This window comes from Acomys minous (assembly GCF_964271855.1).
Source record: "Acomys minous genome assembly, chromosome: 19".
Lineage (NCBI taxonomy): Eukaryota > Metazoa > Chordata > Mammalia > Rodentia > Muridae > Acomys > Acomys minous.
Genome location: NC_140499.1, coordinates 19711095 through 19729465, shown reverse-complemented (window position 1 = coordinate 19729465; position 18371 = coordinate 19711095). Strand labels below are relative to the sequence as shown.

General features: G+C 39.3%; 1 protein-coding gene across 2 annotated transcripts; it reads right to left on the bottom strand.

Moving 5' to 3' along the window:
* Nucleotides 1-858: 858 nt before the first annotated feature.
* Nucleotides 859-18155, bottom strand: PLK4 (polo like kinase 4). Of its 2 annotated transcripts, XM_084768506.1 has the most exons (16): nucleotides 17907-18154; nucleotides 17082-17177; nucleotides 16299-16394; nucleotides 16109-16223; nucleotides 11828-12743; nucleotides 10752-10852; nucleotides 9062-9408; nucleotides 7644-7748; nucleotides 7258-7360; nucleotides 6598-6747; nucleotides 5935-6068; nucleotides 5761-5852; nucleotides 5025-5169; nucleotides 4157-4285; nucleotides 2246-2352; nucleotides 859-1006 (listed from the first exon to the last, which is right to left on the bottom strand). In XM_084768506.1, the coding sequence occupies exons 1-16, from the start codon at nucleotides 17934-17936 to the stop codon at nucleotides 904-906; spliced, it is 2769 nt and encodes a 922-aa protein (XP_084624632.1). In that variant the 5' UTR covers nucleotides 17937-18154; the 3' UTR covers nucleotides 859-903. The 2 variants fall into 2 exon arrangements, with proteins under 2 accessions (XP_084624632.1, XP_084624633.1); XM_084768507.1 differs by lacking the exon at nucleotides 4157-4285 and having other exon boundaries at nucleotides 17907-18155.
* Between the last annotated feature and the right edge of the window lie 216 nt (nucleotides 18156-18371).

Below are 18371 nucleotides of genomic sequence, written 5' to 3'. Positions count from 1 at the left end.
CACAGGATATCTGATGCCTTCTTCTGACCTCAGTGGGCAAAATAAGATTTCTTAGAAAAAGTGCTTATAAAAGGCACAGGAGCTGCTAACCAAGTTCCTCCCTTGACCAGTCCCACCCTAGCAAGGCAGAGGGGCATGTGCAGGTTAATAGCCTCACTTTGCCCAAATGGATGTTTTGTCTGAGTGTCTAGCAGCCACAATCTCTTTATCACTCTAATCCCCTTCATTCCATGCCTAGACTCTTCTCTCCTAGGCAATGCAGGCACCCCCAGCAGAGAGGAGGAGTGAAGGGAGATGGGAAATGCAGCATGTGGGTTAAAATAATAAAAGCCCAATTGCAAAATGGGGTGGGGTGGAGGTGCACTTTTCCTACAGCAAACAAAATTTAAGAATGAATTTACAGTAACCTATCTTAAAACAAGTATTTAACCAAATAACCCAAAAGGTTAACTTACCACTGTGTTTATTTTATAAAATGTATTTGCAGAAATGTTTTTCAGACACAAGTGCTATAAAAATAAATATAATATACACGTTTACATATTGTTTATATGTACATTATTTACATAATCAAAACTGCAAAACTATAACATGTTCTGTCCATGATTCTCAATGTCTTACTAGTATAGAAAACAACAAAAACAAACATACAACTTAGTTCATACAAAATTAGGAGCACAGAAAGCCTGAAGGATTATGTACTTGGAGCAACATTAGACATCCTACTTTATTTTATGATCACTGTATTTGGTAACTAAATTTTTATTTTTTAATATATATATTTATGGTATTGATTAAAATTCTGTTTAAAGAAAGGCTTTCTGAATTTATAGTAAATTTTAAAAAAATCACTTGAAAGCCAACCAAAAAGTCATTTATTAAATATAAACATCTGAAAGGACTTTAGTGAAAACTAGGAGTCGGATTAGAAAACATCAGGAGGATGGATGAAAGACATTGTAATTTCTGTTTGATGTATTCTGGTAATTTTTCATTTTCTCCATACCTGAAAGAAGCAGAAAAACAAATGAAACTTTATTACTTGGACCTTAATGCTCAAAAGCATACTCTGCAGCAATCTTTTTATGACAAGAGGAGCTCAAGAAAACAATACATTTACCAGGATTACAAAAATCAATTGAGGCTCACCCAAATTGTTTCTTTCAAAAACAGAACTTTTGATAGATGTGTACAAGCATAGTGTTTTTTTTCTTTTTTACAAATATTTTTGATCTGGCATTAGTTGAACACTCAGAGAAAACATTTGTGTATATACTGGGAGGACTAGTGGTTTGCCTTCAAAATGTCTATCAGTGCTGGACTTGTACAACTCAGGTGCAGAGGGCTTGCAAAGCATTCATAAGGCCTGAGGTTCAATGCCTAGCATAAAAAAACAAAACGAAACAAAACAAAACAGAAACAAAGTTTTTTTTAAAAAGCTGGGAATCAACTTTTATTTCAGAAAAATAACCAAGTTTAGTTAACTTGGACTTTTTTGAGACAGGGTCTCATATAACCTAGCTTGGTTGGCTATGCAGCCAAGGGTGATTGTCAGTGCCTGCTAATGTATATGCACCACCACATCTAGCCACTTTCCACCTTTTATTTTCAGACAGGATTTCTTAATGAAACTGGAGCTGACTTATTTGACTAGACTGGGTGGCCAGTGAGCACACTGCCTTGCTTTGCCTTTTTCATGGGTTCTGTGGCATCAGACTAATGTCCTCCTGCTTGCAAAGCAAATACTTAAGCAGCTTAGCTATGTCTCCAGCCCTCCATGTCCTTTTTGTGTTTGTTTTTTGAGACAGCCTCATTGTGTAGCTACCTAGCTGCACTGGGCATCATTATGTAGATCAGGTTGGCTTTGAACTCACAAAAATCCACCTACCTCTGGCTCCCAAGTGCTGGAACTAGAGATGTGTACTACCACACCTGGCTCATGTTCTTTTAAGTAAATAATATATTAATATATATATTTTATATATATATATATATATATATTACTATCCTAAGTCCATTCTGAAAAGAGTTAACTTAAATAGGTCACTGAATAATAGGGTTACAAAGAAATCCTACCACTTGATTTGATTATGGGTAGATTATTCTTATAGATAACAATAGAATGAATATTAATAATAATGAACAATTAAACAGTGGAAGTAAACTTATTAAAATTTTGAGTTTATTTATTTCAAAGTACAAAGAAAGCAAAATGAGAACAAACACTGAATACCACCCAACTTACCTAGTTGTCTGACCATCTGGTGATGTGTAACTGATGGAAGATACTCCTGCTTGGACAACCAACTGTGACCCATCATTAAACTGAACCCACACAGCTCCACTAGTTAGCTAGAAAAAGCAAGCAGCATAGAAAATGATCACACAGAAGGCAACTTAAGCTTTTTAAAGGCTTACTTAAAAAGTGTTTCATACAGTTTTGCTTTACTCATTTGTTTAGTGTTTATGGTCTCCCCACCTTTTTGACTTGGAGTCTCAGTACAGCACTAGCTGACCTCAAAATCACAGAGATGTACCTGCCTCTGCCTTAAGAGATCTGGGACTAAAGACACACATCACACTTAATTTACTTTTCATGTGTATGAGTATTTTTCCTGCACATTATGCTTCTGTGTAAGTTGCTTACAATACCTGAAAGGGCCAGAAGAGGGCATCAAATCCCCTAGGACTGGATTTACAGACAGTTGTGAGCTGCCCTGTAGGAATAACTTGGATCCTCTGCAAGAGCAGCAAGTACTCTCAATCACAGAACTATCTCTGTAGCTCCATTTCATATGAGAGTCTCACTCACTACACAGCCCACATTGGCATGGACTTCACTCCTGCGTCTGCTTCCTAAATACCATGATTCTAGGTCTGCATGATCACCCCCAGAGCTGATACAGACTTAAAAACAACTGTCTCCAGTAACTAAAAGCTTGGGTTTATAATGAATTTAGTATTGAAAAAAAGAATTTTTCCCTCTTCAGATCATTCCTCAAGTGGCTAAGGCATCACAATATTAAAATGACTCTCAATATTTAATTTGGTTTCTCACAAACACATGCTGGGTTATTTAATTAGCTTTGTTTTCCTTCCCCATATAGCATTTCTCCCAAGACAGGACTGAAAAAAGCTCCCTTATGTGTGTGTGCTTGGGCGCTAATTTTGCTCTCCCTGCCCCCAACCCACCCTCTCTGTTTTTCGAGACAGGGTTTCTCTCTCAAGTCCTGGCTGTCCTTTACTTGCTTTGTAGGCCAGGCTGGCTTCGAACTCACATTGATCCATCTGCCTCTGCTCTGTGTGCTGGAATTAAAGGCATGTACCACCACATCCAGCCCATGTTATCTCTTACCCACAGAAACTTGCCTTTGTGCTACTATGAATGGAAAAGCATGTGGTATAGGTAAGAAACATCACGGCTACCAAGACTCAAACGGTTCTGAATTTACACCAGACTACAGTTATACACACTATATATGGACTATACAAATCAATCTACCATAAAGAATTGTAATTTTACTGTCTTTTAAAAGGGTAGCTAGCATCAGTTTTACCAGGTTATTTTAGGGGATAAACTCGACAACGTATGTGAGAAGCACAGAGCTGAACAGCGCAGGCGGTCCTCAACAAATGCCACCAAATACCATGAAGTACTAGAGTAAAATTTACATGTGCCCAAGTCTCCATACTTCAAACCTTCTGAGAACATACACAATGCAAAGGCATATACACTGACTAAACTTTATACATTTGAATTTAATATTAATTCAGATTCTACCATTCTCTGTTCTGCACAACCCTTATCATCCACGCCTCATACCAACATCAGAAGCTTTCTGATATATACCAATTCAAACACCAAACCTTAGATGGGCACAGTGGCACACGCCTGTAATCCTAGCACTTGGGAGGCAGAGGAAGGTGGATTGCTGTGAGCTTGAGGACAGCCTGGTCTTCAGAGCAAGTCCAGGACAGCTAAGGATATACAGAGAAACCCTGTCTCGAAAAACCAAAATCAATACAAAAAACTAAAACCAAAACAACTACAAAAAGCCAACTTTTAGGAATGTAGCCAATATAAAATATCTATATTTAAAAACTTCCTAGAAAAGAGGTTCATAGTGAGAAAATTACTTTCTCAGAAATGTCTCACCTGTGTAGCCCAACCAATGTTTTTCACAAAAACAGACTTCAAAAGCTGAGCTGATTTAGGAAGACTTGCAGAAGACAGGCTTGTTCCTGTGGCAGTGGCTGTGTGGCCAAGTCCCTCCACTGTTGCAGTCTACAAACAGTAAGGGAGAGAAGACATTCCTTAGCACATTCATAAGCCACTTCAGCTCCATGATTTTAAAGCAGAGTTTCCTCAAAACAAAAACTCTAATATATTAAAATACCAACCACATTTTTCAAAATACAAATGAAAAGGAAGGCCAATTCACGTCTTCTGTTTTCATTTTAGTAAACTTCTTTCCTCAACCTATTTTTTGTAGCTAAAGTCAGAGAATGTACATATACATCCACTAGTTAGTTTCTCTTTCTTTCTTCTTTCCTTTTCTTTTTTCAGACAGGGTTTCTTTGTGTAGTCCACTTTGTAGTCTAGGCTGACCTCCACCTCAGAGATCTGCCTGCCTTTGTCTCCCTGAGTGCTGGGATTACAGGTGTATGCCACTGGGCCCAGCACACTATTTTCTTATGCACTGTATTCTTCTACATTTACACAGTCTTTACAGGTATGACAGTTCACTGAGGAAATCTAATTACTGTGAGCCATGAGGCAGCTGTTAGCATGTGCAAGGACCTTTGGTTTATTCAAGTAGACATGTGGTAAAGTAGTTCAGTGAGGCTTAAACATTTAAGTGATGCTTTATTTTTTCTGGGTGGTGCTGGGAACTAACCTATGACCTGCACATCTTACGCATGTACTTTTTAACTTAGCTGTACTCCCAACCCACATTTCACTTTATATAAGGGTACCAGGCACTCACACAGGGTCTAGAAGCATGTGGTACATATTTACTTACAGAAGGATTGAGTAGTGGTGCCTGTGTTGGAAAAGCTGCACTATTCGTGCTCAAGCTGCTTGCTGATGCTTGCTCTTCCTTTGAGTAGCTTGGCTCCACAGGAGGTGGTGATAAGGCTTTAGGTGAACTAGTATGACCAGGTTTTCTGAAGGAAGAGAAATGCTCTGATATAGTTCCCTAAAGTTTTTCCATATATAGACAACTAAACACTTACTTGGGTGGTTTTTGTGTGTTTTTTGAGACAGGGTTTCTATGTAGATCAGGTTGGCTTTGAACTCAAGAGATCCACTTGTCTCTGCCACTCTAGTGTTAAAACTAAAAGTGTATGCCACCATGCCTGGCTACTGAAGTTTTTACATCTTCAATTTATTTGTTATGCATGTCTATGTGAATTGTGTGGGTATATAGGCACATATATGCCAGGATGTGTCTGGAGGTCAGAGAATGAGTTTTGGAGTTAAGTTCTCTCCTTCAATCTTCATGTAGGTTTCAAGGATCAAGCTTAGCTTATCAAGCTTGTGTGGCAAGCACTTTTAGCCAGTGAGCCATCTCACTGACCCTTGTAGCTGACCCTTGTAGTGAGATAGAGTGGCCTCAAATTCCTCCTATCTCTACCTTGTAGATGCCAGGATTACGAGGGTGTCACCATGGTGCAACTCTAAACATCATTTAGAATGAAGTGACCAAACTGAACCTTAAAAAACATTTTAGCTATAGTTAGGAATTAAGCTTTTACCTTCCTACAATTATTGGGAAGAATGAGGAGCTCCTGCTTCGCTTTTCCTCTTCTGAGATTACAGACTCCAGTGCCAAGCAAACACGGTGACCCTATTACAGAGAAGATTGCCTCCTGTCAGCAGTTCACAGCTTTAACAGGCGACTGTTAACTGGATGAAAAACAGGTACAAACCTCATTAGCGTGTTCCATATATATTTTTATTTCCTCTTTCAAGGTGGTAACTTCATTTTCATTTTTTAAAGTGTAAGATTTCCCAGTTTTTTCAATCATGTGAATTAAATCCTCTGTTTTATGTATTTTGGCTCCTGAAAATTAAGTAGAAAACCATTCTTTTATCAGTTTACTATTCCTCTATTTAATTCATTATTATACTAGTATATAATGGTTGACATAAAGGTTATTTACTTCATTTATTGACCACTCATAAAAAAAGTATTCAAAGTATTCAACAAAAGTAAGCTATCATTTCTCTTTTCAGCATGTACCTGATCTGACTCTACCCAAAGGCATGGCGCTCATACAGAATAGCGGGGGACAGTCGTACTTATGTGCTATGATATGTTCATGGGAACTCTTCATGGAGAGAGACAGTTAAAGCCAGATCAGTTCTGCAGAATGCTCAAAGAGATTGTCTGTTAACCCTGATATTTTTGCTAAGTTTTATAGCTGTCAAACCTGCATGTGTCCACCTAGGTTCCAAGTAAGACAGGAATGTTTTCATGCAGTGTTTATGTCACAGACTGAGAGAGAGATAAGCAGAGACCAAGGACTGGCCCACATGACCATTACAGATGAACAGCAGCAATAACTCTAGATCACATGTAGTATACTCACCATCATAAAACCAGACTTCGAAATCAGCACCAGGAGAATTCTCCATCAAAACACATTTAGCATATCTTGTAAAGTAAGTGATTTTGGGAGTTTTAGACCTTACAAGCTGAATAAATCTGGACGCATACTGATATTTCCGCCAGTACTTTTCTAAAGAGGAAAAATACACCTAATGTTAAGGAAGAAAAAGTCAACTAAACATACAGTTACATCTACGCTCTAGTTCCTGGTAGTGTTAGACAGGGTTCTTGTTTCTCACAGTTACATCAACCAAGTGCTACTCAGTAGTTATTTCTCAATTCATAGCCTCTAGGGAGCTTATGCAGGAGATAGCCTGCTCTCAACAATTATAAACCACTTTATATATTACTGCAATGATTTCAGATGTGGAAAACTGGATATCTCACATTGGAAGTTTGATGAATCGAGACAGACCAATAATTAAGAAGAGCATAGGATATTGTTCTCATGTTAATGATACTTCAGAGGTTCACGGTAGCACAACACATGGATGGTAAACAGTGGAGTAATACTATACAAGATCTTCCAGACACTAAGTACATGAACTTGACCAGTAGCCATGGTAGTCACAGACATACATGCAGAATTTATGTGCATGTAAACCTACGATCTCAGTCCATCTCCTGAAAATGCACATACCTGGTAAATTGTCAAAGCTGTACCTGCTGATGTTGTCAGTAGGCAAGGGTGGTCCATCAGCAAGAGGAAAGCCTCTCCCATCATTTGGGTAATAAACAGTGATCTGGTTTTAAGAAATTAAAACTTTTAATTATATGCAGTTAAATATTACCCTTTGTTATCAAAAATACAAAAAATTCGATTTTAAACATTAACACTAATTTAAAAAATATTAAAATAGATGCTGAAGCAATAAGGTATTTTAATCTAAAATTTTAATTTTATTAATAGTTACAATTATTTTTATTTTTCAGCTTGTGAATTCCAAATGTTATATTGTAAAAAGAACTAAATACCAATGTTTAAAGTCACACCTGAAATTACAGTTAATAAGATTAGTACTCTACCATAGTGCCGTCACTAGATATCTGAAGAACTTCTTTCACATATTCTTCAGATGCACACTCTTTTAGAAGCTCCACACACACTTCCTCTGAATCAAGGATGCTCACCTGGAGAAACAGAAAAATCAGTAAAATGGGTTTTTTTTAGAATACTTCTGGCATATAATATTTAAGAGAAAAAAGTACTCAACCATAGCAGAAATAACAAAACCCAACTGCAGCTTCACTCTGGCAGTCCAGGACACAGATATACTTGGGTGCAGCTGTGAGCCAGAAGGTACAAAGGTGAGAACCTGTAATCAAGTGTGACATGCTAACCAATGAGCACAAGGCAAGCAGAAGGTGGGGTGGGGAACAAGGGCCCTGAAGACAATGGGAGCGAAATAACAGCAAGACTGGATGATACGAGAAACAAAAGAACAAGGAGGATCAAGATGCAACCACAAAGAAATTATTCCACCTTCACATATGCTCATCAAATTCTTGACACAGAAGTGCATATTGCTTTTATTTTAGTTTTTTAAAAGTTGTATTTTCTAGTTTATTCTTGAAATGAAATTAAAGTAGAAATTGAAGCTTAACCAAAGGACTAATATTAAGTTTCAATTTACCAGCTGTAGGTATAAAGTATTTAAGTGTCTTTGAAATATTAATAATTTAGGGGCTAGAGAGGTAGCTCAAGGTTTAAGAGCATTTGTTGTCACAGAGGCCCTTGGTTCATTTCCCAGAACCCACATGGTGGGCTCATAACTAACTGCAATGCCAAAGAACTTAATGTCCTTTGGGCCTCTCTGGGCACTGCACGCATGGAGTACCTATAGAGAGACGCAGATAAAACACAAAACCAAAATACATACACTAAAAAACGTCAGTAACTTAAAAGTTCCATACTTATCAGAATCAACTTGCCACCCTCCCCACTTTTTTTTGTTTTTTTTTGAGACAAGGTTTCTCTGTGTAGCTTTGGCTGTCCCGGACTCACTTTGTAGACCAGGCTGGCCTAGATAGAACTCACAGAGATCTACTTGCCTCTAATTTCCTGAGTGCTGGGATTACAGGCGTGTGCTACTGTGCCTGGCTCCAACTTCCCATTCTTACAAAACTAGAGGGAGCACCAGAACGCAGGTATACCTGCAATCACAGCACTCCTGAGGCAGGGGCAGAAGGATCACAAATCCGAGGCTATTCTGGATATCCTACTAGAAACTTTATCTTAAAACAAACACACACACACACCCTCTAAACAAAGGGAAACAATTTTTTCCATAATATTTTTCCATAAATATTCAATTTCCCCTCTCATGTTAAGTTTATATAATACCTCAAATCCCAGAGATATCATAAAACCCAAAAAGATCACACACAAGAATTACATTCCAAAGAAGACATCAAATAGTAACTTAGAAAAATAATTGACATACCACAGCCTTTTTGGTTTTCTGTCTGATTGGTTTTAATCTGTGAGCAATCAAAGGAGGTGTAATGCTTCGTAGGGTATATTTTTGGTAACCCAGGGTAGACTCCATACTCTTATTCTTGCTTTGTTCAGAATGAGGGTGCAAGCCGGGTTCTTGTGGCATGTCCTCAGGTTTACTGCGGTATGCAGTCGTGTGCTTCATTACAGGGTGGGCATTAGCAGAAGCACCAGCGTTCTTGCTGACTCTGGTATCCGCCCAGGCATTTCTTAACATGCCCTGCGCACTGGGATAGCCCTGGAGATCTCGGTTTGGGCTAACAGTGCTGCGTTCATTATTCTCTCCCAAATGAGCTAAAATATACATTAAAAGTAGTTTAGTAAACTGTACCATAATGTGAAGATTATAATATAAATTTTTTTGAGGGAGGTTGAAGACACGGTCTTTCTATGTAGCCCATGCTTGCCTTTACCTCCCAGGTGCTGGGATTAAAGGCATGTGCACCATACCCAGCCATAAACATATAAAGTAGGGTTTTTTTTTTTAAAATAAAGAAACTATTAAGAAAATGAGCACTTAAATTTTTTAATAAGGACAAAAAGTAGTTAAAGGAACATTTAAAGCCAGGTTGAAGAAAATCTTTTAGTATTCTTATGGCTACAAAAATGTACTAATGTGAAATCAATTTTATTTTCTTTGTTTTGTTTTTTGAGACAGGGTTTCTCTACGTAGCCTTGGCTGTCACAGAGATCTGCCTGTCTCTCCCCTCTAAGTGCTGAGATTAAAGGCATGTGCCACCACTACCCGGCCTGGGAAAACAAATATTTCTATCAAGTGAAATACTTTAAAATTAGAGCAGAATGATTAAATCATTTATATAAAGGGTTTTCCCCCTCCATCTCAGAAAAAGCCCATATTACCAAATAGAAATAACCTATAAATAAGTACAAGAACAAAAAACTAATGTACAGGGCAGTTTAAACCAACCAATAGGAATAAAAGGTCTGATTAATTCCCTTTTAGACTTCTGAAAATTGTACATCTCTCTTGGGAAGGAAAACACTCCTGACAGGATATAGCAACTCTGCCTAATGAGAGCTGCATCTCACACCCCATAGGCAACACAGTGTTTGGTGAAAGATGATCTCCTGCTCCAGATGCTGCCTTCTAATTCCCATTTCCCACCATTTTCTACCCACCTTCTGTGAGTGTTATTCATTAATGGGAGACATTTAATCTCCACATTATTAATAATGACCTAGGAACACCTGCTTAAAATGTTTAGGTTTCAGTTTGGGGAATTATTAGCAGACTAAAGCTTCTTACAGGAAAAGTTAAATCATCTTTGATTATTTAATGGGCCCAATAACTGTTTTTGACACAGGCATCACCAGAACACAAGGTGTCATCCTCTAGCCTGAGCCAGCACCACTTGAGATCCCTGGCTCTCCTACTTAATGACTGAGCAACCATGCAACCTGAGTTCTGTGAACAATTTCCTCATGTATAAAATAGCTTTCTTCTCCATATTTATAACGAAAATTTAACAAACTAATCATATGCATTAATATTAAAGAGAGTAGAGAACGTAATATTGCAAATGTCAAGTAATGACTTTCTTATATATAAGAAAACTAATATGTTTGCCAGGTCCCAGGTCATTACATTTTATTTAAATATTCCATTAAAAACTCACCATTCACTTGCAGATTCCCAAACCACTGTTGTACCATTTCCATCTGAGGTGTCTGGTCTGCAAATGGAAAAGGAGTTTTTCCTAGACAATGATGATTGGAACTAAAGAGGGGGAAAAATTCCATAAACCAATTATTGAGGAAGGAAGGGTTACAGACAGAACCTAGGGCTACATACAAACATACATACATACATGCTGAATATGCATTCTATGACAGAGAATTCTTAGTCCCTAAACATTTTAAAACAGAAACCCTATAAGAGATTTAAGTACCTGAACTTTTAGAATAATTGTAAAAAGCAGTATCTGTATAATCATCTCTAAAATTCCTATGCCAAAATGCCATGGCACTATGATGGCACTATGTCTACTATGCTTTTATAAACTTATAATTCAGCATTAAAAAACCATGCCAATTAGTAGCTAAATTAGTGTTTATATCAGAGCAGTCAGTCAGGTACTTGTTACTCAGTCTCAGCTTCCCTCTACATGCAGCTACTATTAGAGCTTTTGTGATCAGACTTATTGAAAAATGGCATGTTATGCTAGAAACCTGCTCCAAACATCAAATTAACCTAAAAACTGAATGATACTCAAGAATGTGAACACTTTTTTTTTTTTTTTTGCAGTGCTGAGGATTGACATTAGGGCACAATGCATGCTAAGCCACTGTTCTTCCCCTGAGCTGTACCTTACATGCACGTAAGAGATCTTAACCAACAGCAACAACACAGAACCCTGTTCATTTTGAGGAAAAGACTAGCATAGAACTTGCTGTCATCTAGACTGGACTCAGCTGCAGATTTCTGCCTGTACCTCCCAAGTTCTAGTAGTTAGGCATGGGCTGGCACACCAGGCTCAAGGCTGTAATTTTTTTGTAAGGGAAACACCTAGGTATTTCATAACATCACCTTATTTACATTCAGCTTTGTATTGTGATAATATTTATCAAAATGCTTTTGAAAATTTATCCTTACACCACGTAGTCATTATCAGGTCTTTCAAAAGACCCACAACTATTGGCTGTTTGGTCCAGAGGAGGTTAGGAACATTGACAAGCTGTTGGTGGTGAGTACCTGTATTCATGCTCATCCAGTGATCTTCTGGGCTTTGAAAGCATTTCTACTGAGCGACATCGTTCTATTGAGTATGTTTTTGGTTGAGACTGATTAGAACTGCTGGATCTATCAGAGGAATGAGCTCTGCGGAGGTATCGGGAGTGCGGTCTATCTTCTGCATCTTCTATTACCCGTCCCCGCCCTCTATGACTAGTTTCTTGCTCTGGGTTTCCCCATTGAGTACAAAAATTACTTCCATCTCCTGAAGAAAAGTCACTTGAATTTTTAGTTTTTTGAAATACAGTAATTTTATTTGGAAGTGGTTGACTAATCAAAAGTCTCCTTCTGTCAAGTAAGCTACCACTCAAGCTGGTACTGGAGGAAGCTGTAATTGTTGTGGAAAGTGTGGCATGCCCACTATCCATGGAGTCCTCTGCAGTCCCCAAGTCTTTACTTTTTGCTGAAGGATTTTGTGACATAAAAGGATGGTCCAACACAGAAGACAGACTTAAGCGATCCGCAGGGTTTCTACGAAGTAACTGGTGGATAAGGTCCTGGGCCTCTCGTGACAAAAAGGCTGGCATTTCATAATCTGCCAATACTACTTTATTCAATGTGTTCTTGACTGTATCAGTGTCAAAAGGTGGTCTTCCAATAAGTAATGTATAAAACATACAGCCCAATGACCAAATATCAGATTCAAGTCCATGTGCACTTCGAGTTGCAATTTCTGGTGAAATGTAATTAGGAGTTCCACATAGTGTATAGTGCTTCTCATGTGGCAGTTTCAATTGCGTTGCTAGTCCAAAGTCAGCAATTTTTATGTTCATATTACGAGTAAGTAAGATGTTAGAGAGTGTGAGGTCCCGGTGTAATATGCCATGAGAATGAAGATATAACATTCCTGTGATGATCTGGTTCATGAAGTGCCTAGCTATAAAGATGGAAAAAAAGAAGACTTAACAATTCAAAAGTTCTGAAAAATCCAGTGTTTAGAATACATGATAAACCCTAGAATACATGTATTATATTAAAATCCTACCTTGCATCTTAGAATTACCAACTAAAAAACCACTCTGGGTGATATAATGCTATCTAATTCTCCTTAAGAAAACTAGGGACTCCCTTTAACCTTTGCTTTTTCTAACTTGTGAGCTAAGGGAAGCCAAATTTATATTAATTGAAAGTGTTTTAGGATACTAGGTAATCAGATATTTGCAACAAAAAAATTATTTAGAATTCTACAATTCATAAATATATCACTTACAAAAATGTTTAATGTTTTCTAAACACATGTGTAGTGTTCGTGTATATGCTTACTTACGTGTGAGTGGATATATGTGCATGGCAGCCAGTGGTTGATATAAGCTGTCTTCCTTGATTGTTTTCCATCTTACAGACTGAGGCAAGGTCTCCTGAACTCAGAATTCACTTACTCCACTAGGCTAGCTAGCCAGCTGCTTGGGGGAATCTTATTTCTAGTTCTCGAGTGCCAAGTACAGTAAGCAAGCTGCCACATCCATCCAAGCATTTACATGGGTGCTGGGACCAGCCCAGTTCTCACACTTGCATGGCAAGAACTTGTAAACATTTTATATATTTCTCAACATGTTTCTGCATGATTATATATTTTTAAAGCTATAGACATAATAAATGCTTTAAAAATATTTTTTAAAATGGTATGAAAGTAGTTTCATTACTTTTCCTTTGTTAGGGTATTTCAGAGTTATTTCTATAACATATTATAGATTTTAGTTTTATTTAATTTTTCTTGAACATTGTGTAATTTCTGATGTTTTAAGATTACAAATAGGGGCTGGGGAGATGGCTCAGTGGTTAAGAACCTTGTCTGCTCTTCCAAAGGTCCTGAGTTCAATTCCCAGCAACCACATGGCGGCTCACAACCACCTATACTGAGATCTGGTGCCCTCTACTGGCATGCAAGCTAACATGCAGGCAAACACTGTATAAATAATAAATAAATCTTAAAAAAAAAGATTACAAAAAATATAGGAATAAACATCTTGTACATGTTTGCTTTTTGTGCATATGTGAGTTTCTATGTGATATACATACATACATACATACAGACAGACAGACTATATAATAATATATTAGTTTCATACTTTGGTAAGTTAGTCTTTAAAAGCCTTATTAACATCAAATAGTCTCAATTCAATGTGTGAAAATGGTCCATTATTTTGGTTAGGACCTTCATGACTATGCATCTTTTCAAGTTTATTGGTTATTTGAGCTTTCTTCTTAGTAAATCATCTGCTCATATCCTCTAGCTTCTTATTTGATTATCCCTTTCCCTTTTAGGCACACCTTTAATTTTTCAAAATGAATTTTTTCGTTATATGCACTACACATGGACCCATATGTCAATGGAAAACAAGGAATCTAGGGTTTTGTGCATGCATGCTGAGTAAACATGCTACCACTGAATTACAGCCCCAGCCTATCAGTCATACATTTTGTAGACATTTTCTTTCCATCTTTGTCTTAAACTCTGTTGGTGGGAGGTGTATCTTTGGATATATAAAAGTTTTTACTCTTAATCCAGTCTAACATTTTTTCTTTATAAATTTTGTCTTAATAAAACCCTTCATTAAAAAATTACCAAGCATTCTGGAAAAACACATAACCACCATCTATGTGTATGGATTCCTTCAATACAGTGGGATTTGAGATAAAGATTATCAAAATTTCTATAATTCAGTATGTTAACTGTTTTCCAACAGAGTTAAATGTATGAAAACATCTGTCAGACCAGTGTGATGGCTTAGCAGGTACAGGTGATTGCAGCCAAGTTTGACAACCTGAGTTTGATAGCCAGAACCCACATGAGAGAGCTCCCTAGAGTTGACCTGTGACCATAACAACACACAACATACAAATGAATGATGTATATAGAAACCAAAACCTATCAGCACCCATATGCCTTAGCTGCATCTATAGTATCAATATCAGTTGCAGCTTAGGAAAAAAAATCAGTAGTTTGACAACATATGGACCTCGATGAATTGGAACTCATTTTGTATTTTTTAGAAAAATATTATTAGGTGCAGGAAAAGCTTTGTCTCCATGTTCATTTAAAAACCTGTACTGGCCAGGAGTGGTGGCGCACACCTTTAATCCCAGCACTCAGGAGGCAGAGGAAGGCGGATCAATGTGAGTTTGAGGCCAGCCTACTCTACAAAGTGAGTCCAGGACAGCCAAGGCTACACTGAGAAACCCTGTCTCAAAAAACAAAAACAAAAACCTGTACTGTAAAGATATATTATCTCAGGAGTCTGAATCATTTCATCCTTTTATACGTTGATAACAAGCTAAAGTAGTCCCAGCATAATCCTCTGCATTTCAGACCTTTTATAGGAAATGTTCTCAATATTTATTTGGAAACTTTAGTCAAACACATTCTAAGTAGTTTTCCAGATTTCAAAGGATTTACTATAAACTTGTTACCAACAATTTAATTTAAAATGCGTTTTGGAGAACAGAAGGCTAACAAATTTTTCTACTTCTGCAACACCTATCTGATTTATAAATACCAGCTTTTGTGGGGACACTCCTTTTTTAATTAAAATAGTTTTATTTGTGGCTGCAGAGATGTCTCTGCTGTTAAAAATGCATACTGCTCTTGCAAAGAATCCAAGCTCTATTCCGAGTTCATGGGAAGGGGCACCTATTCACACTACATGCACTCACCCAGATAAAGGTGCACACTCATATACATGGCAATTAAAAAAAAAAAAAAAGGAAATCATTGAGGTTGAAAGGATGGTTCAGTGGATAAGAGTCCTGGCTGATCTCACAGTGGATCTGGATTCTTAACACCCACATAGTGGTTCACAATCAAGTTCCAAGGGACCCAATGTCTTCCTCTGGATTCTTTTAGCATCAGGCACACAAGCAGTGCACAGACATACATACAGGTAAAAATTCAATACATGCAAAAAAAAAAAAAGGATAAAATTAAAAAATATATACCTTTTACTAAGCTAGGTGTACTGGCTTATACCTGTAATCCCAGCACTCACAAAGCAGAAGCAAATGGCTCTCTGTGAGTCTAAGGACAGCCTAGTCTATATAGTGAATTACACGATAGCCAGGGCTACGTAGTAGAGACTTTGTCTCAAAAACACAAAAATTTTTAAAAATACGTATTACAAAATAACACATTTTTCAAAACTACACCTTGAAAAGCCAAGTGTTTGCCACACACGGGGTGGGGTGGGGGGGGTGAGGGGGTGTGGAGAAGAGAAGAGCCCACCCATTCCCCAAAAAGATACTTACCTTCACTTTCTGAGAAAGGTTTCGTTCTGTTCTTTAGATACCTGTTCATTTCTCCATTATGGCACATTTCTAATACCAGGTATACATAATTGTTATCTTCAAAGTAATTATAGAGCTGAAACAGAAATGATGTAGTCAATTATACAAACATCCAGGTTTCTGAACTACGTCTATACACCTTGTATCTTACCTCTAAGACAGATGGGTGTTTCAACTGGCAATGTATTTTCACCTCATTTTGGACTCTCTGTACCATTCCAGCTTTGTACATGGCTTTCTTATCTATCTAAAAACAAGAAGCCAGAATTGTTTGATTTTTATAGTTGTCTGGTTTGAACCCAGAACCCTGTGCATGCTAGAGAAAAGCACTCTACCACCAAGCTATACCTCTAAGCCCAGACAAAACTCCCACATTAACCTAAAATTTCCCAAAGTCTTTTTATGTCTTTGAAGTCGATTTACTCTTATCTATGTTCTGCCCTTGCACCTCGGGGAGTACACTCTCAGTATGTCCTGTGCATTTATGTTACAGCAGATGTTGGCCTTGGACTTATGGCCTCCTTTTTTTCAACTTTTCAGAGCTGGGATTATAGGCTGACAATAATGGTATTTTGGGATTATTATAGCCACACATAAGCATATTATCATTACTATAAATAAATTGTTCTGACTTCCCATTACCTTATTCATAGTAACAAAATGTACTAGTTTCCTGAACACTAATAACGTATAAAACCTTCATGTAAACAAGGTTAAGTGTCTCTTAAATCTACTCAAATTCAGCTGCTGCACTTAGCAAACAGTGACTTTTGGCTATGCAATATATTACACACACACACACACACACACACACACACACACACACACGACAGGGTGCACAGCTTTTAGTAGATTAAAAGTGTGACATTTTAAATAGCATGCCTCACTAGTCCTTTGCAAAATACTAGAGAAACAGTCACTACTACACTCTTACCATTTTGATTGCAACTTCCAAACCGGTGTGAATGGACTCAGCTCTGTAGACACCAGCAAATGATCCTTTACCAAGTAGATTTCCAACCTTAAAGTCCTTAAAAAGTAAAGATTACACGTGATGAATCGCAGAACTAGAAATCTGGGTAGGGACTGGAATGTAAAATGGGCCAGAAGGGAAATGTAACAAGGTTCATGAGCAACTGCCACACCTCGATGATGCAGGTGTCTGGGATGGAAGGCATCATGATGCTCCAAGAGGCTTCCCGAGCTCCCGCCAGGATGGAGATTGAGCACTCTAATAAACTGGTTAGCTCGGCTCCCTGCTCACGTCCACCGGGCTCCCGCCGCTGCTCCCGCCAGGGTAACCGCCATCCCCCGGGAGGGGCAGGCGCAGCAGCTCCCCGAGCGCGGCTTTGGAGGCGGGAGTGGGGACCCGACGCCAAGGGACTGGGACCGGGCGGGGCCCACAGCTGGAGACACACCTGCTGGGTACCAGGCGCCTCCCGCCCACCGGCACCGGGGACCCGAGGGGCGGGTCTGTACGCACTCCTCTCCACAGTCCGCCCCCACCACTGCGCCCGCCCGCCCGCCCGCCTCTCCTCCGCGGTCCGCACGCAGCAAGGGGGTCACTGAGCTCTCGGGAGCGCCTCGGTCAGACTGCCCCTCAGCCAGCGCCCGCCCTCCCACCTCGGCCCACCGGTGTCTGCACCGAGCCATATCCGGATCTTCCCTCAGCACTGCGCTCGCCTCACCTCAGTCGGTCCCCACACACAGCGCCCGCCTCACCCGGACCTTCCCTTAGCTCCTCGCTTGCCCGTCTCACCTCGATCCTCTCCCCGATGCACGCCGCCATGTTCCCGGGCCGCCGGCGCCCGGGACTCGGCCGTCTCGCAGTCCCTCCGAGGCAGCGCTCCGAGAAGCCAGCAGGTCTTGGCGCCCATCAGGCTGCCTTGTCTATGCCGCCGCCGCTGGCGACGCCGCCGACGCCACCGAAAGGTACCCACGGTACCTCCTGAGGCCTGGGCGGCGCCTCGGCGCTCCCATTTTGAAAAACTCCCGCCGGTCTCCGAACGCGCCAGCCTGGCAGTGACGTCAGCACGCTCTCCATTCCTGAGAGGCTGAGAGCCATGCCCATGCGCATGCGCAGGAAGGGCTTCCGGACCTCTGCGCTCTAGGCAGGAAGTGGGTCTTAGTTTGAGGGAGAGCGGTCAGTATGAGACTGAGCAAAATGCCAACTTTTGACAGTGGACGTTTGGAGCTGGTACGTTGCATTTTGACCCGAGGAACG

What these genes read in the sequence shown, in the direction of transcription:
- PLK4 (XM_084768506.1), bottom strand. Translation starts at nt 17,936, where the DNA reads ATGGCGGCGTGCATCGGGGAGAGGATCGAG. An exon ending in TGGGAATCTGCAAGTGAATG is followed by an intron (nt 9,409 to 10,751) that starts GTGAGTTTTTAA and finishes TGTATATTTTAG; the next exon opens with CTCATTTGGGAGAGAATAAT. An exon ending in ATATGGAACACGCTAATGAG is followed by an intron (nt 5,853 to 5,934) that starts GTTTGTACCTGT and finishes TCTCTGTAATAG; the next exon opens with GGTCACCGTGTTTGCTTGGC.